Source organism: Leptodactylus fuscus, chromosome 5 (assembly GCF_031893055.1).
Source record: "Leptodactylus fuscus isolate aLepFus1 chromosome 5, aLepFus1.hap2, whole genome shotgun sequence".
NCBI classification, from domain to species: Eukaryota; Metazoa; Chordata; class Amphibia; order Anura; family Leptodactylidae; genus Leptodactylus; species Leptodactylus fuscus.
Window position 1 is genome coordinate 155,159,422 of NC_134269.1, and position 24,071 is coordinate 155,183,492.

General features: G+C 40.8%; 1 protein-coding gene across 2 annotated transcripts in view; it reads left to right on the top strand.

Moving 5' to 3' along the window:
* MON2 (MON2 regulator of endosome-to-Golgi trafficking) overlaps nucleotides 1-24,071 on the top strand; it is an 88,558-nt gene that overhangs the window by 14,602 nt on the left and 49,885 nt on the right. For both annotated transcript variants that reach the window (XM_075274512.1, XM_075274513.1), the window contains exons 5-20: nucleotides 719-848; nucleotides 2,457-2,554; nucleotides 2,673-2,798; nucleotides 2,917-3,111; nucleotides 4,211-4,335; nucleotides 4,451-4,590; nucleotides 4,792-4,945; nucleotides 6,136-6,362; nucleotides 6,879-6,960; nucleotides 8,001-8,182; nucleotides 9,119-9,231; nucleotides 9,323-9,427; nucleotides 9,594-9,674; nucleotides 9,763-9,836; nucleotides 11,430-11,520; nucleotides 22,896-22,997. In XM_075274512.1, the coding sequence (XP_075130613.1) occupies nucleotides 719-848; nucleotides 2,457-2,554; nucleotides 2,673-2,798; nucleotides 2,917-3,111; nucleotides 4,211-4,335; nucleotides 4,451-4,590; nucleotides 4,792-4,945; nucleotides 6,136-6,362; nucleotides 6,879-6,960; nucleotides 8,001-8,182; nucleotides 9,119-9,231; nucleotides 9,323-9,427; nucleotides 9,594-9,674; nucleotides 9,763-9,836; nucleotides 11,430-11,520; nucleotides 22,896-22,997 (2,025 nt within the window). The remainder of the gene's footprint in view (nucleotides 1-718; nucleotides 849-2,456; nucleotides 2,555-2,672; nucleotides 2,799-2,916; nucleotides 3,112-4,210; nucleotides 4,336-4,450; nucleotides 4,591-4,791; nucleotides 4,946-6,135; nucleotides 6,363-6,878; nucleotides 6,961-8,000; nucleotides 8,183-9,118; nucleotides 9,232-9,322; nucleotides 9,428-9,593; nucleotides 9,675-9,762; nucleotides 9,837-11,429; nucleotides 11,521-22,895; nucleotides 22,998-24,071) is intronic.

The window sequence follows — 24,071 nt, forward strand, 5'->3', positions numbered from 1 at the left end:
AGTATCACATCAGTGGGGATCTGATGATACTTGAGACCCTCACAGATCAGCTGTTTGATAAGACCACAGCATTCAGGTAACAACTTTGCACATCTCTTTATGTTGTGTAGAACTGGGATAGGCAACCGTCCACTCCAGCTGTTGTAAAACTACAACTCCCAGCATGCATACTTGCTCAGCTATTCTTGGGGCTCCCTTGGAAGTGAATGGAGCATATTGGGAATTGTAATTTCATATAATCTAGATCTATGATCATCTATGCCCCCATGGTGTGAAATACTTCCTGGTTTCCATAGTAATGAACATCAACAGCTGTGAGATGGTGCACACACTTTGTCCACCCTTCTGCGCCATTCTACTGCAAGTCCCTTCGAAGTGCTGCCTGGTTTGACTTTCACTTTCATCTCTTCTATGTAGGATTATATGCTAGAGTAGTATATAGAGCTCACACTATTGGAGGGGGAGCTGGCAAGAGCCCTACTGCAATGAGGTTTTAGGGGATGCAGTTGTGCCTGTCTACAGAAAATGAATGGGCCAGATCTGTAGAAGGGTAAAGTAAGAGGTGTAAATGGCTAAAGTGACACGGTTTAGCAGAATAACAACACCATAATGGTGTGCATCACTTCAAGTAGTATTTTTCCAGTTTTTGGATCAACCTCTTTAAGGACTAGCTTTTCTTGCATTTACTATTTCTTCCTACTTGGATTCTATTTTGCAGGCAATCGTTCTATGCTTCAGGCTGCACTTTACTAAAGACAACATAACAAATAATACGGCAGCAGCAACAGTTCGGCAAGTCGTCACTGTGGTGTTTGAGAGAATGGTGGCTGAAGATGAGAGGCACAAAGGTAAACGTGCTGTGTATATTACATTGTTATATACTTCATGGATAAAGGTTGTCCTCATCATCTGTTTGGTCCTCCTGTTTATATTTTTGAAAATAAGTTTTGTTTTTTTTTTTTTTTTTTTTTTTAAATCTGGGATAAAAGCTTGAGTTCTGCTCAAAAGATTAGTGATAACCAACTGTAGTATTGGCATCTGGTTAAAGTTTTATTTGTTCCAATTGAACACATAAATAGACAGTGCATTTTAATGCCGTAGTGGCATCTACTTCAGGTCAACAGAAAGTTAGTGTCCAGAGAGACAAATATATTATTTAGAGACAAAATCTATTTTTAGTTAAACAAGCTTTTCCCGTTCCTTTATTAGTGACCTGACTTCAGGATAGGTCATCAACCTGAGACCTGACACCTGAGACCCTAGAAGATCAGATGTACGAAGGGGCTGCAGCACATATACATGCTGTGAGCTTTTCACTGTTTACATCTCATCTTAGGGCGGGTTCACACCTGTGCCCAGTCTACACTTTTGGGGTTTCCCTCTTCTGTGCGAGAAACTGGACAGGAGACAGAAACCTGGCACTCAATGTCTGCCCATGAGCGTCTTGTGCCTCACTTGCGGCGAAACCGTTTTTTTTAAACCGGACACAAAGTCCTGCATGTCCGACTTTGTGTCTGGTTAAAAAGAAACAGTTTTGCCGCAGACGGGCACAATACGCTCACGGGCGGTCACTTTGCAAACCCATTCAAGTGAATGGGTTTGAAAAGTGACTGCCGGGTTTCCATCTCCTGTCCAGTTTCTCGGGCAGAAGACTGAAACCTGCAAAGCAGAGACCGGGCCCAGGTGTGAACCCGCCCTTACTATCACACCTTTATGTTTCATAGCAGCCAAAAGATGTGAATGCAATAAGACTGTCATTACATCGCACAGCTTCTATGAAACAACTAGCATGTGATGTGAAGGGGTGATAGCACTCCAAGGAGCACAATGGCCCCTTCAAACAGCTGATCAGCAGGGTCCCAGGTGTTGGACCCCCAGTGATCTTTTATTGATGACCAATCCAAGGATGCTTCTAATGATGCAGCAACCTGACCTCACTTGCATAAAATATATGTGGAGTGCTGCTTAGTGGAAGACTGTCCCTGCTCTTGGGAAATTTGCCAGTTGTTCCTGGTAGGTTTCCTATTTTTTTCTGGAGTCCCAGACTTTCTCGGAGAGCTGACATATATGGAAATGTAACAGTTAATTGTGTAACAACCCCCTTTACTATTTAAAAAAGTAACTAAAACTAAGTTGTGGGACCGTAAACTGTACTTTTAGTACTTGCTAGTGAGTAAATCTGTATATATTTCTATCTGCACAGCTGGGCAGGTAAACGTTAATTATCTATTAATGATGTGAAATACAGGGCATGCTATTTAAGGCTTTATGACCATGTGATTATATATGGCTTCTTATTTGATGATTCTAAGATCATGTTCATTTTTATTTGTCAAGTGATGTATTTGGTGGTTTTCTTCTAATGGTGTCCATATGTTGCCTGTTAATATTATCAAAGCATGAGATTTTTCACGGTTATCTTGAAAGATTACAGTGTATCACTTTATTGTATGCAGATGTTGTGGAGCAACCTGTGCCTGTCACCGGAAACAGTAATAGGAGATCTGTCAGTACTTTGAAGCCATGCGCTAAAGATGCATATATGCTATTTCAGGTATGATGTTCTAGCCACGTCTCTGTAGATGGAGAGTTTACAGAATTTTTGCTTTGGCATGTAGTGTAATTCTTCAGTTTAGTTTCTGCTGGTTAATGGGTCACCCTGATTTCCTTAGGATTTGTGTCAGCTGGTTAATGCCGATGCTCCCTATTGGCTGGTAGGAATGACTGAGATGACAAGGACATTTGGATTGGAACTTCTGGAATCGGTCCTTAATGATTTCCCACAAGTATTCTTGCAGGTAATGCAATAACTGCAAATATTTTGTAGGGATTCTGTGTCTAAAACTGCCGCAAAAATTTTGAGGAAAGTCTATGTTTTTATTTTATTTACTTATGTATTTAATTATTGTTTTTCAGCACCAAGAATTTAGCTTCCTACTAAAGGAACGGGTGTGTCCTCTTGTGATTAAACTCTTTTCGCCAAATATTAAATTCCGACAAGGATCCACTAGTAATTCTTCTCCTGCTCCTGTTGAGAAACCTTATTTTCCAATCTGTATGAGACTTCTTCGGGTTGTGTCTGTACTTATCAAGCAATTTTATGGCCTTTTGGTAAGATAAATTAATTTTACCATTTCCTTTCGTTGTAAAGAAATGCTCCTTTTATATGGTTTGGTTTTTTTTCCCCCTTCCACAGATTTTTTTTTTTTTTAAAAAAATCTAAATATACTGTATAGTAAATGAGAGAATTTTCTGTTGGATTATGAAAAAGTAGAAATACTTTTACCATTACTTGTTAAAGGGGTTTTCCTGGACTAAAGTATTAATGACCTAGTCTTATGCTTGGTTCACACATCGGTATGTCATCCATCTGTTTGAATTCAGTTTGAGACTAAAAACGGACTGATGCACATACTGATTGTATACTGACACCTCTTTATGCTGATAGCAAACGCTGTCAGTCCCCTAGAGGACAGATAAGGGGATTAAAAGTAGAAAATTGTAAACAGAGTAGAGATAAGGAAGTATAATAAATATCTTCAGTCTGCAGAACATGAGGAATGGGTTTAGTTAGTGTATTCTTTTTTTGAGATTTGGATCATTCACCAATGTGGGCCAATATTTCTCTATAACCTATCTGATACTCAAATGGGACTGATTAGAAATGTTAATAAAGCTGTGCTGCCAGTCCTTATTGTCCTTTTGAGTAGGACATGTAGTCATTCAGCATATGTAAGGGTATCATCTTCATTAGGCCCTTTGAATTGAATTCTTGTAGCTTTACACTGACCTTTGAAGATGGATTGCCTTGTACAGTTACATTTAATTTATTTAAAGAGGACCTTTCACCACCATCGCTAAGTCCATATTTTTGCATTATTTAATAGGCTCTGCTCCACTGATTGCAATGCAGTTGGAATTTTTCTGTAGCCCCCGCCATTCCTAAACAAGAAGTGCTGTTAGTTTCAGTACCTGATGTGCTTTTTAGCCTCCCTACCGTCAGTTTGGCAGTGATAGGCAAAGGGGTGTGATTACCCGAAATATTAATTTTACATAGATTTCTCTTTTGTTAATTGACAAAAATAAACTATTAAGACTTGTATTTTGCAAAGCATTCTTACTGTTGAGCATTTTATGCACACTCCCTGTACTGTATGATTTGGGGGACACTGCTGTGTGCAAGAATATTGAAGTCCTGTTTCTTTTGTAGGTGACGGAGTGTGAGATCTTTCTGTCACTACTAGTAAAATTTCTGGATGCTGATAAACCACAGTGGCTCCGAGCTGTGGCGGTAGAGTCTATACACAGACTCTGCGTGCAGCCCCAGCTGCTCAGGTATGTTTTTTAAACTTAACTTTTTTTTTTTTTTTCTGTAATTGGCAAATGTCTTTGTATTTTTTATTCTATTTATATTTAAAGATAATAGTATTAATTATATCTTAATATCCAGGTCTTTCTGCCAGTCTTATGATATGAAACAACACTCCACTAAAGTTTTCCGTGACATTGTCAATGCTTTGGGGTCCTTTATTCAGTCACTTTTCCTCATACCAAGTACTGGAATTGCCTCTACAGCTTCCATCCCCAATGGTAATTTTTCCTAGACTGTCCTGCTCTGTATCTGTGTCTCTCCCACTCACACGTGTCTCCTATTTTATTTCTGCCCGATTTTCTGGTTCTAAGTTGAAAATAAATGTCAGATTGTCATACTTTCTGCATTATATATAGAAATAAATGTCTCAGTATCGTCTTTCTTTTAGAAATGTGTTAAAATGTTTGCTTGATTTCCAGCTGGATCTAGCGCCAGTGCCCCTGCCACAAACCAGGCTGCATCAGGGATGGCAGCGGCAGCTGGTAATACAAGTGTGCTTCCTGCTTTTGAGTACCGGGGCACCTGGATTCCGATCATGACCATCTCTGTTCAAGGCAGCGCTAAAGCAACTTAGTAAGTTCTATGTTCTATGGGTTTTTTTTTTAACATAGTTATTTTCATTTTCTAAATAAAAACAATGAACATAAAAGGTTACAAACTTTTTTTTTTTTAGCATAGATAATGTCTTGAATATAAATACAACGTAATTATCATATGCGTTAGCTGCAGTTCAAGTTATCCAACAGAAGTGGCTCTTTCCTAGCACAAGATAATCATGAGTCTCATAGTAAACTATAAAACAATGTCTTCAAGACTGTAAATAACCAAAGCGTATAGGCGCTATTTTAAAGAGCCCGGACCGTTGTAGTTATCCACAACTTGGACACCGTTCACAAAGAAACTTCATACTGGCCCTACAATAAAATACTACTTCTCACCATTAGAGTCATCAGAGTGACCCCCTGAGGTGGAAATATGGGGCGCTCTATCAATAAAAAGAGCCTCCTCTGTACTGTGTTTTGTCTGGGCTAAAGGGAGACATAAAATTTCTAGATTGATTGTGATGACCCCGAAACATAAAGGTGGTCTGTCACTCACCTAACTTAGTCCTTGTATTATTATTGGAGGACCCAGGTTTAGTGGATGGAAATAGAGAAACTTTGGTTAGTCCCGATACATCTCATTTCCCTCCTTTTTTCTTTTGGTCCCGATGGCTGACTTGCAATGTATGGGGTGCCTGGGCTCTGCGTTTCCATCTCTCCTCTCTGTATATGAGGTGACACCTGTATATGAGGTGATGGGAGGGTTGCTTGAGAGAAATTCTGTTGGATTTCTCTTGGACCATCATTTGGAGACTTGCTGCCAAGATTTCTCGCTGTATTATTTTCAAGGAGCTTATTTAGAAGAAGCTTCTCCATTGGAATCAAACCCCGGCCTTTGCTTCTCTCTTTTAATGCTACTATCCCAGAAATTTGCTGGTGGTGTGGTGCCTGTGGGGCCAACATATTTTATCTCTTGGTTGTGCTCTCTAATCTCTCATCCAACGTTTTGGTGCCAAGTCCAGATTTTGATAGAGATGGTGGTAGGTTGCCCTCGCCTGTTCTTAGTGAGGAGCAGTAGTGTGAGCCATGTTTGCAATGTTTGTTACAATGGGGAAATTTTTTTTTCTTTTCCTCTCTTTCTTTGATAAGATGATGATTTTTATATTTACAGCATCTGTCACTCTTCATCATTTGACTTGCATAATTCCTTCTCTTTTGTAGTCTTGAAATGCTTGACAAAGTGGAACCTCCTACTATCCCAGAGGGCTATGCCATGTCTGTTGCATTTCACTGCTTGTTAGATTTGGTGCGAGGCATCACTACCATGATTGAGGGAGAGATTGGCCAGGCTGAAACTGACTCGCAAATATCAGCAGAAGAGCCTCCATTACACAGTATTGAACAGAAAGATGTTAGAGCTGTGTCAGATCCGCCCGAGGAGGAACCAGGTTATTTCTCAAATATTCTAATACTAGACTTTGTTTAGAGAATTCAACTGTGATATTTCGTTGCATATGCAGCCATCTTTTATGTAGTAATTTTTAATTTTATTTTAATGTTAATTGGTTCTTTCATCAATATAAATGCAAATATTCCCTGACAGTGCTGTTTTATATTTACAGTCACGGAACTATATACTATGTATATCGATGACATATACACTATGTACATCTATGGTTAGGTTCACATCTGCTTGCTCCTGACACTCATTCTAAGTGTCATGCACCTTAAGCCCCAACAGAGGCTTAAAAAGTGTCACTTTAGTCTGTGTTGACAAATATCTTTTGGCCTACTGCAAAAAAAAAGTTTACATTGAAGACTGTATAGCTTCAATCACAGGTATATATCTGGTATATGTATTTGCATATTACATTATACATTGTTAGGAAAAATTCCTTTAAGTATTTAGCAAGCGTCCTTGCATTTCCTTTTACACAGTTAATAATTGTATTTGTTCATTTAAGTTGGCAGAACAGTTTGGGAAGAGATGATCAATGCCTGTTGGTGCGGGCTTCTCGCAGCCCTCTCATTGCTTCTGGATGCAAGGTAAGGAGAAAAGTGAATTATTTACATGCTCCTGTCGATGTGAATAATTGTTCTCTCATGACATTTTAGATGTTTTCATTAAATTACCTAAACTAGAATAATAAGAATTAAAGTTCAGTCCGAGTGGAATTTATAGCATCCCTTTTGACTTCCATTATGTGGAAGTTTTGATACAAAGTGGAACAAGCCCTATTGATGTAGTATAGGCAGTAGATATCAGTTTATCACTAAGCACAGTGGTTCAGGCCCTACTATCTGGTTACTTATGTTTGGAGGTGTCCGTATAGAGCCTGGTGTGGTGCAGGGCAGACTAGCTGCCACTCTCTTCATTTCAGTGGGACCACTTGACCTAGTTGAAGCACAGTACTTGATTGTTTCTGATGGTCTCATATAAATGAATGCAGCAGCGGTATGTCATCCCAACCAGTTCTCCATTCAGACTGAGTTATATGGCATCCCATTATTTTGATTGAAGTGGCTCTCAGCAGTAAGAACCCAGCAATCTGCAACTTATCCTATATCCTGTGAATAGGGAATACGATGCTTTGATGTAAAAGCACCTTTAATGGCTTTTTCATTGAAAGTAAAAGAGCCATTAGTTAGGAAACAATAATTTTAAGTGGATCTGTCAGATAAATCTGCTACTGTGTGTAAGCGAAAGCGCTGAAAGGATACAGCAGACTCCTATTGATAAGTCTTCCATACTTACAAGGGATTGTCTTTGCCTCTCCAAACTCCCCCCCCCCTCCCCAACCCTACATTTGCAGTGACTGACTGGCTACTATGTGTACATAGCAGTCTGTCAATACCTGGCTTAAAGGGCAGTCGGAGCCTGATGTAGTTTACAGCAGACTGTATTTTTGCAAACAGTTTGACTGCCGTTTCTTGAATTTTTAATGCTGTGACTGATTGCAGGTAGATAATTCTATTACTGCTCATATTACTCAATACATCAATTTATAATAGACAATGTGGTTAGAATTAAATGTTTAAGATTATTTTATTTGAGATATATATATATTGTTTTTTTTCACTTCCAGCACTGACGAAACTGCAACAGAAAACATACTGAAGGCTGAAATGACCATGGCAGCTCTGTGTGGAAAACTAGGACTTGTCACTCCCAGGGATGCCTTCATTACTGCCATTTGTAAAGGCTCCTTACCGCCACACTACGCCCTCACAGTATTGAACAGTTCATCTGCTGCTCTGGGCAGCAAATGTAAGAACTTTTACATCTTAACAAGTTTAAATACCTCTAGGTTGTTTTAGTGCCTTGGTCAGTAGTAAGCCGTTGTATCTCAACTCTGAAAAGCTTCATCTTAACATGTTGAAATAGATCCTGTATTGTCTTTAAAGGGATTTTCCCATCTCCCTCTTTCAGCAGCTTTGCCTGCTGTCTCTTCTTCTCACTTTCTGTATTCGTTATCAAACAGTCCCCTTCCCCGCCAGCTTACTGAACTGGTCGGTATGAAGTATCACAATAGTTATTATGATTACTAGAAATAGAAATCTAACATAAATGCTATTCAGAAAATATGCACATGCTTCTAAAGAACAGACTCGGTGTTATTTGTGTGTTTACAGTGATATAGAAGTGTCTTTCTATCAACAAACTGCAATTTGCTGAATGGCAGAGCAGTAAATAACAGTGAGAGCAGTGAGTGATGTCATCTGTCCTGGCTTATCACACAGGTCCGGCTCTATGGAAACGCGGTGTAAACACTGGAAGGAATAATTTCATGTAGCAGGAAAACAAATCAGAATTGCTAAAGCAATATATTTAAGAAAACTCTTCAATTTACATAACCTAGCAGTAGATAGGATCCTTGAGTTGGGAATATCCCTTTAAAGTAGGTAGACTGTCCAGGTGTCTCAAGTCAATTTCCATGGGTTGTAAAATGGTTCTATGTAGAAACTATGTATGTTTTCTATAAAAACCCAATATGTTCTTTTTATGATGCTTGAAAGGTCCTTCTGCTTTTATATTACCGGTATTTATTTAGTTTTTTTACTTCAATGTCGCTGCTCTGGAAAAATGACAACTATATTGGTCATTACAGACTGCACTTATTGAACAGTTTTAAATGTATAATACAAAGTATGTTCAGTTTTATTTGATTTTGTTAAATTGTTTGTTATTCTTCATTTTTTGCAGCTTATTCAATTCAGGGGCAGAGTGTGCAGATGATCAGCCCATCAAGTGACTCTCACCAGCAAGTAGTAGCAGTCGGGCAACCTCTTGCTCTTCAGCCACAAGGAACTGTTATGGTACTGTAAATGAATTAATTTTTGTTCTAAACTTTGTATTGTAATGTTGGAATCTATTTGCTACATATTTATTTCCTTTTTTGTTTTTCAGCTTACTGCTAAGAACATACAGTGTATGCGAACATTACTTAATTTGGCACATTGTCATGGAGGGTATCTGGGAACATCTTGGCAACTTGTACTTGCAACTCTTCAGGTATGTATGTAATAGTAATACTATGTGAACCTGCACTGTAACGTTTTATTGTTGCTCTTGGTAATGTGTATCTTGTTCAAACTTATATATCTATGTCTCTATTAGTATGTCACTTTGCAATGTTTCTTTGTAAATGTGTAATTTTTTTATTTTTATATTTCTTTAGCACTTGGTGTGGATCCTTGGCTTGAAACCCAGCAGTGGCGGTGCTTTAAAACCTGGGAGGGCAGTTGAGGGGCCTAGTACAGTAAGTATCTGCTTTATATTTTTTGCATTTATGTATAATGTTAATGGAAGATGCATTTCCTAATACAATCTTGATTTTATTCTTTTAGGTTTTGACCACTGCAGTCATGACAGATTTGCCTGTAATTTCCACAATCCTTTCGCGACTGTTTGAAAGCTCCCAGTAAGACACTAATTCAGATATGTATTTTAAAAATAAAATCATATTATACCTGCCATAACCCAGAACTGTTGCATTGCTCCTATTACTTGAATAGGAATGATGCTGCAACTGCTACCCGTTCATTAGCGATCCAGAAAATAAAGTTGAAGAAATGAAAAATCTCTGTATGGACAGTTGCAGGTGACCGTGCTGCAACCGGCCTGTTGTGAATTAAATGACAGGCTGCACATGGGGGACACGGGGATATCCCTGTGTGCTGCCTGTGCTCGGGCCATGCTTCATGCCTTTCATTAGGAGCCACGAAAGTGCAGGCAGCAAAATAGGACAGGAAAAGGACCTGTCCTATCTGATTTGGCCTAGACTGTCAGTCTGCACACGGGACCATGAAAATCACAGTCATGTGTACGGGTCCATAGAAAAGAATGGGTCAGTGTGCTATCTTTGAAATGCATAGATAGCACACTGACCCACATCACGGTTGCCTACAAGAGGCCTAAGAGATGGAGACTTGTATGACTAAGAGGAAATTAGATATGCAACTGCCTATAGACAAAACAATGCATGAAAGAGCATTCCTGGTTGGTAAGAAGGTATAATAAGTTATTATATCATGGTATTATAAGTTATCATGTTATTATTAATAACATGAGGGTTTAGTATCGCACTACCAGAGCTTCCTGGAAGGCTATACATAGGGAGAATGGTGACAATAATAGTGCTCTTTCTCCTAAATGTTTACCGGCAGGATCCGATCTCTTGCCCCTACCTTTCACAACAGATACATAACCAGGAAGTAAAACCTTTACATCCTGTATTGTGAAAATTGCACTATTGTGAAAATTGCAATCTGATCTTGGCATTATTTGGAAACTTATTTTCTATTTGCAGTATACTCTTAGTCATCAAATAAAACATACATTCTTGGAAGTCAAGCGGTTATATGGTGTTTTTTTTTATTTTATTTATTTTTTAGTTCTTAAAGGGGTTTAATGGGACTTGGGCTGTAGCATGGCCTTGTAACCAATAGACATAATGTCACTGCCTGAGAAGATAAAGTGGACACAGAAGTAGATACAAGTAAATTAGAAGTCTCTTATTCTTACTTGTAACCTGAGAGTTTCAGAAATTCCAGTCCTTAGGGCTAAGCAAGCAGTTTACAGATGTGTGTGTGTAGGTTGTGAGGAAAATCAACCCCTCCCCTCTCCATGAAGACAGAACAGAACATCCCCCTCAACTCACTGTGTGAACATCTTTCTTATCCAGTGTATCTATGGATGCACTTTGACTAGCAACAGGAAGTGACTCCAGATTAGCTAGAAGGGAGACACCTAGGGCATGGAACTTTTAAAGAGGTTTTTATACAGAAAACTACATTTTTTTTTAAATTAAAGCACACTTACATTTTTGTCCAGAATCCCATATTTCATGAAATGAAACTAAATTGTCTGAAAATTGTGTGACCATTTAAGAATATGCTTCCAAAAGTAACATTCATAAATTGACTAAATGTTTAACACAATATTCTTAGGTTTTCCTGTGTGTGCTTCCCATGATGGCAAGCCTCGGTTCTCTAAGATTTTCTTCTTATTTCAGATACCTGGATGATGTGTCTCTGCACCATCTCATTAATGCACTTTGCTCATTATCTCTAGAAGCGATGGACATGGCATATGGAAATAGCAAGGTAAGTCAAGTCATGGCTGTTAAGATTTGTCACTATATGAAAATGGGTGAAATTTATAGCTGTCAGGGCATATGACGAAAAAAGAGAGATTACCAGTAGAGATGAGCGAACAGTGTTCTATCGAACACATGTTCGATCGGATATCAGGGTGTTCGCCATGTTCGAATCGAATCGAACACCACGTGGTAAAGTGCGCCAAAATTCGATTCCCCTCCCACCTTCCCTGGCGCCTTTTTTGCACCAATAACAGCGCAGGGGAGGTGGGACAGGAACTACGACACTGGGGGCATTGAAAAAAATTGGAAAAAGTCATTGGCTGCCGAAATCAGGTGACCTCCATTTTAGACGAATAGTGGATTTCAAATCCGGGTCATATGAGAATGTGAACTTTGTGACTATGAGACAGGGATAGCTGTACAGGCAGGGATAGCTAGGGATAACCTTTATTTAGGGGGGAATGTTATTAAAAATAACTTTTTGGGGCTCTATCGGGTGTGTAATTGTGATTTTTGTGAGATAAACTTTTTCCCATAGGGATGCATTGGCCAGCGCTGATTGGCCGAATTCCGTACTCTGGCCAATCAGCGCTGGCCAATGCATTCTATTAGCTTGATGAAGCAGAGTGTGCACAAGGGTTCAAGCGCACCCTCGGCTCTGATGTAGCAGAGCCGAGGCTGCACAAGGGTTCAAGCGCACCCTCGGCTCTGATGTAGGAGAGCCGAGGGTGCACTTGAACCCTTGTGCACCCTCAGCTCTGCTACATCAGAGCCGAGGGTGCGCTTGAACCCTTGTGCACACTCTGCTTCATCAAGCTAATAGAATGCATTGGCCAGCGCTGATTGGCCAATGTATTCTATTAGCCTGATGAAGTAGAGCTGAATGTGTGTGCTAAGCACACACATTCAGCTCTACTTCATCGGGCTAATAGAATGCATTGGCCAGCGCTGATTGGCCAGAGTACGGAACTCGACCAATCAGCGCTGGCTCTGCTGGAGGAGGCGGAGTCTAAGATCGCTCCACACCAGTCTCCATTCAGGTCCGACCTTAGACTCCGCCTCCTCCGGCAGAGCCAGCGCTGATTGGCCGAAGGCTGGCCAATGCATTCCTATGCGAATGCAGAGACTTAGCAGTGCTGAGTCAGTTTTGCTCAACTACACATCTGATGCACACTCGGCACTGCTACATCAGATGTAGCAATCTGATGTAGCAGAGCCGAGGGTGCACTAGAACCCCTGTGCAAACTCAGTTCACACTAATAGAATGCATTGGCCAGCGCTGATTGGCCAATGCATTCTATTAGCCCGATGAAGTAGAGCTGAATGTGTGTGCTAAGCACACACATTCAGCACTGCTTCATCAAGCCAATACAATGCATTAGCCAGTGCTGATTGGCCAGAGTACGGAATTCGGCCAATCAGCGCTGGCTCTGCTGGAGGAGGCGGAGTCTAAGGTCGGACCTGAATGGAGACTGGTGTGGAGCGATCTTAGACTCCGCCTCCTCCAGCAGAGCCAGCGCTGATTGGTCGAGTTCCGTACTCTGGCCAATCAGCGCTGGCCAATGCATTCTATTAGCCCGATGAAGTAGAGCTGAATGTGTGTGCTTAGCACACACATTCAGCTCTACTTCATCAGGCTAATAGAATACATTGGCCAATCAGCGCTGGCCAATGCATTCTATTAGCTTGATGAAGCAGAGTGTGCACAAGGGTTCAAGCGCACCCTCGGCTCTGATGTAGCAGAGCCGAGGCTGCACAAGGGTTCAAGTGCACCCTCGGCTCTCCTACATCAGAGCCGAGGGTGCGCTTGAACCCTTGTGCAGCCTCGGCTCTGCTACATCAGAGCCGAGGGTGCGCTTGAACCCTTGTGCACACTCTGCTTCATCAAGCTAATAGAATGCATTGGCCAGCACTGATTGGCCAGAGTACGGAATTCGGCCAATCAGCGCTGGCCAATGCATTCTATTAGCCCGATGAAGTAGAGCTGAATGTGTGTGCTAAGCACACACATTCAGCACTGCTTCATCACGCCAATACAATGCATTAGCCAGTGCTGATTGGCCAGAGTACGGAATTCGGCCAATCAGCGCTGGCTCTGCTGGAGGAGGCGGAGTCTAAGATCGCTCCACACCAGTCTCCATTCAGGTCCGACCTTAGACTCCGCCTCCTCCAGCAGAGCCAGCGCTGATTGGCCGAATTCCGTACTCTGGCCAATCAGCACTGGCTAATGCATTGTATTGGCTTGATGAAGCAGTGCTGAATGTGTGTGCTTAGCACACACATTCAGCTCTACTTCATCGGGCTAATAGAATGCATTGGCCAATCAGCGCTGGCCAATGCATTCTATTAGTGTGAACTGAGTTTGCACAGGGGTTCTAGTGCACCCTCGGCTCTGCTACATCAGATTGCTACATCTGATGTAGCAGTGCCGAGTGTGCATCAGATGTGTAGTTGAGCAAAACTGACTCAGCACTGCTAAGTCTGCATTCGCATAGGAATGCATTGGCCAGCCTTCGGCCAATCAGCGCTGGCTCTGCCGGAGGAGGCGGAGTCTAAGGTCGGACCTGAATGGAGACTGGTGTGGAGCGATCTTAGACTCCGCCTCCTCCAGCAGAGCCAGCGCTGATTGGCCGAATTCCGTACTCTGGCCAATCAGCACTGGCTAATGCATTGTATTGGCTTGATGAAGCAGTGCTGAATGTGTGTGCTTAGCACACACATTCAGCTCTACTTCATCGGGCTAATAGAATGCATTGGCCAGCGCTGATTGGCCGAATTCCGTACTCTGGCCAATCAGCACTGGCTAATGCATTGTATTGGCTTGATGAAGCAGTGCTGAATGTGTGTGCTTAGCACACACATTCAGCTCTACTTCATCGGGCTAATAGAATGCATTGGCCAATCAGCGCTGGCCAATGCATTCTATTAGCGTGAACTGAGTTTGCACAGGGGTTCTAGCGCACCCTCGGCTCTGCTACATCAGATTGCTACATCTGATGTAGCAGTGCCGAGTGTGCATCAGATGTGTAGTTGAGCAAAACTGACTCAGCACTGCTAAGTCTGCATTCGCATAGGAATGCATTGGCCAGCCTTCGGCCAATCAGCGCTGGCTCTGCCGGAGGAGGCGGAGTCTAAGGTCGGACCTGAATGGAGACTGTTGTGGAGCGATCTTAGACTCCGCCTCCTCCAGCAGAGCCAGCGCTGATTGGCCGAATTCCGTACTCTGGCCAATCAGCACTGGCTAATGCATTGTATTGGCTTGATGAAGCAGTGCTGAATGTGTGTGCTTAGCACACACATTCAGCTCTACTTCATCGGGCTAATAGAATGCATTGGCCAATCAGCGCTGGCCAATGCATTCTATTAGCGTGAACTGAGTTTGCACAGGGGTTCTAGTGCACCCTCGGCTCTGCTACATCAGATTGCTACATCTGATGTAGCAGTGCCGAGTGTGCATCAGATGTGTAGTTGAGCAAAACTGACTCAGCACTGCTAAGTCTGCATTCGCATAGGAATGCATTGGCCAGCCTTCGGCCAATCAGCGCTGGCTCTGCCGGAGGAGGCGGTGTCTAAGGTCGGACCTGAATGGAGACTGGTGTGGAGCTATCTTAGACTCCGCCTCCTCCAGCAGAGCCAGCGCTGATTGGTCGAGTTCCGTACTCTGGCCAATCAGCACTGGCCAATGCATTTCTATGGGGAAAAGTTAGCTTGCGAAAATCGCAAACTGACAGGGATTTCCATGAAATAAAGTGACTTTTATGCCCCCAGACATGCTTCCCCTGCTGTCCCAGTGTCATTCCAGGGTGTTGGTATCATTTCCTGGGGTGTCATAGTGGACTTGGTGACCCTCCAGACACGAATTTGGGTTTCCCCCTTAACGAGTTTATGTTCCCCATAGACTATAATGGGGTTCGAAACCCATTCGAACACTCGAACAGTGAGCGGCTGTTCGAATCGAATTTCGAACCTCGAACATTTTAGTGTTCGCTCATCTCTAATTACCAGTATTGGAATAAATGTGTGATTTAGTATAGTATAGTACAGACCTTATATTTGAGCTCTATGCCAGTATAAATCTGATGTAATATAGTGGTATCAGGACTGATCTTACCACATACCCTGTCTTCTCAATCTTGTCTCAAAGTCCTCATTCAAAAAAAAAAAAAAACTTCCTCCCTCATATGTCAGGGTACCTAACCACCACTGTACACAGATTTGGAGAAGGGGTAGGTTTACAAAAGTGCAGAAGACCTGTGAATTACTTGCAAGTGTTTGCTTCCATCTTTGTGACAGTCTATCCTGAAATGACAGTAAGTTTTTTTTTTTTTTTTTTTTCTGAAATGACAGTAAGGGTGCATTCACACTGAGTAAACGCTGACTGATTCTGAACGTAAAACATGTTCAGAATCAGCGCGTACAAAGCAGATCCCATTCATTTCAATGGGAGCCAGCATACGTGCGCTCCCCATTGAAATAAATGGGCTGCTTTTTTCCCTATTGGTTTCAATGTGATACGTGCGTAAACCAATAGGGAAAAAAGCAGCCTATTCATTTCAATGGGGAGCGCTCGTATGCCGGCTCCCATTGAAATGAATGGGATCTGCTTTGTACGCGCTCATTCTGAACGTGTTTTACGTTCAGAATCAGCTCAGCGTTGTGATCCCTATATGGAGCTCACGATCTACATTAAAAAAAAAAAAAGTGATCAGAGATGATACATTGCACTTATATAAATTTTTTTTTTTTTTTTTTAATCAATATCGAAGTTTAAACCGCATATATTATTCATCCATCTTATATGATCTATGCATGACTGTACACTGATATAATATCCCATTCCTTTCATCTATGTATGTTTGCTGCCCTCTGAGACAAAATTTCCTTATGTGTGGAGGATTACCTATATAGCTGGCATACATTATACTAGCCCATTGATTTATTATTTTTTTGCATTAAACCAATGACTATTCCTGTGGTGGTATTTTTCAGAACTGTTTCCGCTATTAAGGAATTAACATGTTGTTTGTCCTTAACCGGTTAAGGACCGCCGTACGTAAATTTACGGCCTGCGGTCCAGGTACCTAAAGACCGGACTATTGTAAAAATACGTCCTGTCTTTAGGTACCTATTTCGCGGGGGGAGGGGTGCGGGGAGGACGGGGGTTAGGTGTTACTAACACCTAACCCCTTCCTCAATAACGTCCAGTCGGAACTGAGTCCGACTGGACGTTTTAACCCTTTCGATCGCGCCGTGAAACATCACGGCGCGATCGAAAGGCATCCGCCGACAATTGAAGCTGATCGGCACCCCCCGCGGCGAGATCGGAGGGTGCCGATAGCAGTAAAAGGTAGTCTGGGGTCTGGCCAGTGACCCCAGACTGCCCGGAGCCCCCACATACCTGGTGATCCTGCCAGGACCTTCTGATGTCAGGCTGTGCGTCTACACAGCCTGACATCCTGCTACGGAATGCCATGTGGGACACCTGCAGGCTGTGTCTCACATGGCATTCTATATCAGCAAAGTATTGCTGATTGAAGTGTCCTAAATGGACACATGAAAAAGTAAAAAAAAATGTAAAAAAAATAAAATGAAGTGTATGAAAAAAATTAATAAAGTTATAAAGCCCAAAAATCCCTTTTTCTCAATAGAAAATGAATTATATAAAAAAAGAACTCAAAAGTAATAAAAACAATGCATATTTGGTATTGTCGCGTCCGTAACAATCTGTACAATAAAACTGAAATAATATTTAATGTACACGGCGAACGCCGGAAAAAAAAAACGGAAAAAACTCGCCGGAAGTAATGATTTTTCGCCATCTCACCATACAAAATATGCTATAAAAAGTGATCAAAAAGTCATATGCATCCGACAACAGTACCAATAAAAAGCGCAGGTTGTCCCGCAAAAAATAAGCCCTCAACCAACTCTGTCAACCGAAAAATAAAAATGTTACGCCTCTTAGAAGATGCGATGCAAAAAACATTGATTTATGTCCCCAAATGTGTTTTTCCTCTGCAGAACTAGTAACACATAAAAAAATACTATAAATGAGGTATCGCCGTAACCGTACCGACCCGCAGAATAAAGGGAACATGTTACTTATACTGTACGCTGCATGGCGCAAAATTAAAAAAGTAAAACTCAATGCCAGGATTGATTTTTTTTTTTTAAATCCAGCAAAAAAGGGTTAATAAAATGTATTCAATAAGATGTAGACACCCAAAAATGGTGTCATTACGAAATGCATCTCATCCCGCAAAGAATAAGCCCTTATATGGCCGCGTCACCAGAAACATAAAGAAAATATAGCATCTCACCATGTGAAGACAAAAACCCTCAAAAATCGCCAAATTATTAGAACACAACTGGGTGCGTCATGTAGGGAATATATAAGCTGTGTGAGCGGATATCAGGGGACACCCCAGATTTACAGCTTATGAGGGAACAGACACCAGAAGTGACCCCTAAAGTGACCCCCAGAGTGACTCCCCCAATCATAGGAGCTACGGGGACATAGTAGGGAATTTGGTGTTTGCAATGTCCTCCGCACAGCTTATACATTCCCTCTTCGCCATCCGCTGTGCAGTCACGTCCGGGATACTAATACTCACTACACCCCCTGATAAATTCTTTGAGGGGTGCAGTTTTCAAAATGGGGTCACTCCTGGTACCCCATGGAATCCACTTTTCTGGTACCTTACAGGCTCTACAAACATGACATGGCGTCCAGATACCAAACATCTGAATCTGTACTCCAAAAGCCGCATAGCGCTCCTTCCCTTCTGCACCCTGCTGTACGTCCAAACTGCAGTTTATGACACATGTATGACACATGTATGACACTGGTGTACCCCCGGATAACGGACATAATGTCATATGTGGGTATAAACTGATATTAGGGCACAGCCGGACACAGAAGGGAAGAAGGGTCATTTGGTTTTTGGAGCACAGACGGTTTGGTTTTTGGATGCCATGACACTTTTGTAGAGCTGAAACGCCAGTAATTTGGAATCCCCTGATAAATTACCTTATTTTGGAAACTACACCCCTGAAGGATTTATCCAGGGGTACAGACAGCATTTTTAACCCCCAAGTGTTGCTATAACTTTATATATATATATATATATATATATAACTATAACTGTAGTGGATTGTGAGAGGTGAAAATGACCATTTTTCCAGGAATACGTCCTTTCAGTGCGTAATATGTTGTGCCCACCTTGTATCAGAGATGAACGCTCTAAAAGCTGTTGTGCCTGGGATACCCGTTTAACAGTTTTTGGAGTGTCTCTGCTGACATAAGTCGGGCACAACATGTTGCACACTGAAATGGCAAATCTGTAAAATTTTCATTTTTAACTTCTCTATCAGTTGCGATTTCATTTCTGGAAACTAAATAAATGCAACACTCAAGGGTTAAAAATTCTCGCTACACCACTTGATAAATCCCATCAGTGGGGTAGTGTCCAAAATAGGGTGACATGTCTGCGGATTCCACTTTATTGGCAATTCAGGGGCTTTGCAAAAGTGGCAAAAAAAACCAAACTGTGCTCCAAAAACCAAAATAGCGCTCCTTCCCTTCTGTCCCCGGTTGTGCCCAAACAGCCGATTCTACCCACATATGGCATTAAGTACGTTATCCGGGGTACACCAGTGTCATACATGTGGGCATACACTGCTGTTTGGGTACCCAGCAGGGTGCAGATGTGAAGGAGCAATATGTGCTTTTGGAGTGCAGATTTAGATTCTTCGTTTTTGGACACCACGTCACATTTGCAGAGACCCTAAAATTGCCCCTACAAAATGGGGTCACTTCTTGGCGAATTCCAGTTTACTGGAACCTCCAGGGCTCTGCAAAAACATCATGGCGCCCAGAGGGTCCCTCTAAATCTGTATCCCAAAAGCTAAAACGCACAGTGGTCCTTCCCTTCTGAGCCCTGCTGTGTGCCCAAGCAGCAGTTTACACCCACATATATAATTTTTTGACCCCCGGGATGGCCCACTTAATAGTTTTAGGAGTGCAGGTCTCTGACAACACAAAGTGGGTGCAACGTATTGGGCACCGAAATGGCATATTTTTAAAAATTTCAATTTTCATTTTGTACATTAATTTTTGGGAAGCATTTTAGGCTCAAAATGATAATACCCCTTGATACATTCCTTGACAGGTGTAGTTTCTAAAATGGGGTCACTTTTGAGGGGTTTCCATTGTATTGATACTTTAGGGGCTCTGCAAATGCGACATGGCACCTCAAAACTATTCCAGCAATATATGCCCTCCAAAATCCAAATAGCACTCTTTCCATTCTGAGCCCCAGCATGTACCCATACAGCAGATTTTGGCCACATATGGGGTATTGCCGTGTTCAGAAGAAATTGTGTAACAAACTGTGGGGGGCTTTTAATTCTTAAACTATTTGCAAAATTAAAACTATGGCGCTAAATGGACGATTTATTGGGAAAAAAAGTAATTTTTCATTTTCACGTCCCAATGTTAATAAAATCTGTGAAACACCTGTGAGGCCAAAATACTCACTCTACCCCTAGACAAATTCTATGAGGGGTGTAGTTTCCAAAATGGGGTCACTTATAGGGGGTTTCCACTGTATTGGTACTTTAGGGGCTCTGCAAATGCGACATGGGACCTGAAAAATATTCCAGCAAAATCTGCCCTCCAAAAGCCAAATAGCCCTCTTTCCATTCTGAGCCCCGCCATGTTCCCATACAGCAGATTATGACCACATATGGGGCATTTCTGTGTTCAGCAGAATTTGTGTAACGAACTTTATGGAGCTTTTTCTCCTTTATCCTCTTGTGAAAATTAAAAATTTGGGGCTAAATTGACAGTTTGTTGGAAAAAAAGTAATTTTTCATTTTCATGGCCCAATGTTAATAAAATCTGTGAAACAGCTGTAGGGTCAAAATGCTCACTCTACCCTTTAATATGTTCTGTGGGGGGTATAGTTTCCCAAATGGGGTCACTTTTAGGGGGTTTCCACTGTATTGGTACTCTAGGGGCTCTGCTAATGCGACATGGCACCTAAAATTATTCCAGCAAAATCTGCCATCCAAAAGCCAAATAGCGCTCCTTCCATTCTGAGCCCCGCCATGTTCCCATACAGCAGATTATAGCCACATATGGGGTATTGCCGTGTTCAGGAGAAATTGTTTAACAAACTGTGGGGGGCTTTTACTCCTTTAACCCCTTGTGAAAATGAAAACTTTGGAGATAAAGTGACATTTTAGTAATTTTTCATTTACACATCCCAATGTTAGTAAAATCTGTGAAACAACTGTAGGGTCTAAATGCTGACTATACCCCTTGATGAATTCTGTGAGGGGTGTGGATTCTAAAATGGGGTCACTTTTGGGGGGTTTCCATTGTTTTGGTACTCTAGGGTCTCTGCAAATAAGGCATGGCGCTGAAAATTATTCCAGCAAAATCTGCTGTTCAAACACCCAGTGTCGCTCCTTCCCTTCCATGCACTGCCGTGTGCCCAAAAATCAGTTTACACCCACATGTGGGGTATTTCTGTGCACGGGAGAAATTGCACAATAAACTGTCAGATGCATTTTCTCCTTCAACCCTTTGTGAATGTGTTAATTTTGGGTCTAAATGAATGTATTAGTGAAAAAAAATGAAATGTCTAAATTTCACTGCCATATTATTTTTATTCTTATGAAATGCTTAAAGGGTTAACAAACATCCCAAATGCTGTTTTGAATAATTTGAGGGGTGCAGTTTTGAAAATGGGGTAATTTATGGGGGTTTCTATTATACAGGCCTTTATAATTACTTTCAGAACTGAAGTGGTCCCTAAAAAATTGGTTTGGAGAATTTTCTTGTAAATCTGGAAAATTGCTGTTACACTTGTAAGCCTTGTGACGTCCAAAATAAATTAAAAGACAATCAAAAGATGATGCCAATATAAAGCAGAGATATGGGAGATAATATTTATTCATGTATTTGGATGGTATGACTATCCGCCTGAAAAGCAGAGAATTTCACATTTTGAAAATTGCAATTTTTTTCAAATTTCCATCAAATTTCCTAGTTTTTTTATAAATAAATGCAAAAATATTGATTAGTGTTTACCACTAACATGAAGTATAATGTGTTACGAGAAAACCATCTCAAATTAATTTGTGTAAGTTAAAGCGTCTCAAAGTTATTGCCATTTAAAGTGACACATGTCAGTTTTGAAAAAAGAGGCCTGGTCTTTAACATACTTTTGGGCCTGGTCCTTAACCGGTTAAAATAAGCACCCCAAATAGAAGTTTTGTCTTTCAACTGCCATGTTCTGATATTTTATTATCTATATTACAGATTAAAACACATATGACAAAAAAATCTATTTTTTTTTTTTTTTTATGGGAATGCATGGTATTGTCTGTGGTCACTTTTTGCATAGTGTTTTACAAAGGATGGTTTACTGTTGCCTGTACAGTGGCTTATGTTAGAGTCATCCTTCATTGGTATGCAATGTATACCTTCGAAGGTGTATCCAGCCATGCACTGGATACAGTAAAGCTCTATATATTTTGAGTATTACTTTGGACAGGCCTGCGATTGCGCACAAATCTTATATAGCTTTCAGAAATTACTGATTTACTTTACAGGGATTGAGGGTACAGGTAAGACATCTTCTAGTGGTTTTCCTTCTTTTGACAGCTTATTTTGGAATCATTTACCGTATCATGGTCACTTTTTGCGACCAGCTCAGATCTTGTCTTGCTAGAATTACACTACCTGTGTTCAAAGCATTGGTTTGTGTTGTAATATTCTGTCGCTTTAGTATTGAGATCAAAGCTGTTAAGTTTCCTTTTGTTTTAAAGCGATCCCTGCTGCCGAAAGCTCAGGCCACTTTCTTGGTGATAATCTACAGGCTAAAAGATCTACATGGTGACAAATGAAGTTGTAACTTCATCATGATACATCCTATTGATCTGAAGCTTTATTTCACTTGTGCACATCTCTTTTGTAGTTGAGGATATTAGATAGTTTGTGTCTCTGGCGAACTGAGAAACGGGCATGTTGATATTGAGAATTACTAATCCATCTATACCCAATGCACTGTCTAGGAAGATAGATTGCCCACATACTGTAGAATTTCATTTTCTTAGTGTGAAATCCTTGCCAAATATATCTTCTTTATCAACCTGCTTTAGATTGGTGGTAGAATTTCACATTAAAATAGAAGTTATTTTATGTAGTTTCCAAAGTAAAATGTGAAAAACATGTTATAGTGATTGAGTCAAATATCCTCGAAGGGACGTTGCCCCTGTAGCGACCTCCATATTAGCTGACAGAGAATATACTGCCAACTTCCCTTGCATGTATATAAATGTCATTCCCGAATTTTCTTTCTGTAATAGGAACCATCTCTCTTTGCTGTTGCTAAGTTACTGGAAACTGGATTAGTGAATATGCACAGAATTGAAATCTTGTGGCGGCCATTGACAGGACATCTAATTGAGGTAAAGTCTTCCTTAAAGCTTTAAATAGATATCACAATGTATTGCTATTTTAATTTTTTCCATTACCGTTTTATGACATAGGTTTTAATGGGTTCTAAGTCAAAATCATGATAAATTGAAAATTTTTCTTCAGTTGCAATTAATAAGCAATTATTTTAGGACGTTTTTGTATGCCACCCCCTATTTTACATGCCATGCCGCTGAATTTTGGTTTCGGGTGTTCACGTATCAGCAGTCCTGGTTGACTTGCATACAGCTAGTGACATATCGTGTGAGACAGGAAGGCATGGATGCAGAATAAGCAATGGGAGAAAGTTCACACCAATCTGACATTATTTTGCGATTGATTGTCCAGATCTACCTGCAGGCAGTGAACAATTAATGTTTTTTGTTTTTTTTTAAATTCCAGGATTGTTTACTGTGTCATTTCCTGCAATTCTTTTGCCAGCTCTTAAGACGTAATAGAAAATTCCTACATTAGGGATAATTCTAAGCAAATTTTTAGTTTTGCCTCTGTTCTCGTTTTATTTGGAGTTTTTTGTATTCACTTTTTATTTCACTACATGTGAAGTCAAATCAATAATTTGTCTCTTTATTGTTATTTTATTGTAAAAAATAGATTTTTACTGTAGTTATCAAGTGCAGTAGTTTTTAGGACCCCCACCAATAAGTCAAAAAAGAAAGCGGCTATGCAGCTTTTATTTTATGAACTAAAAAGTCATTTGTTGTGTCACTTCATTTTGTGGTTCTAACATAGTACTTTTAGATGAATTTCTTAGGACTGTGTATTTGTGTTGTTTCCTGTTATCTGTTTCTCTAAGCTGTTCTGTCTTTTTCCTTTGCTTGCTCTTGTCCTGCTCAGAAGGTACGTTTGCATTGCATGCATCTTGTGTGCACAATGTGCTACACTTTTTTGTCTCCTTGTTTTCATGTTGCATGCTTGTTACTTTGAAGGCTTGCTGTTGCAAAAGTTTAATTCCATCTAGACCCTTAGAATTTTAAGTAAGCCATTTTAACAGCATACAACTACTTAAAGGGATCCGATCATTAAAATGCTATTTTTTCTGACTAACA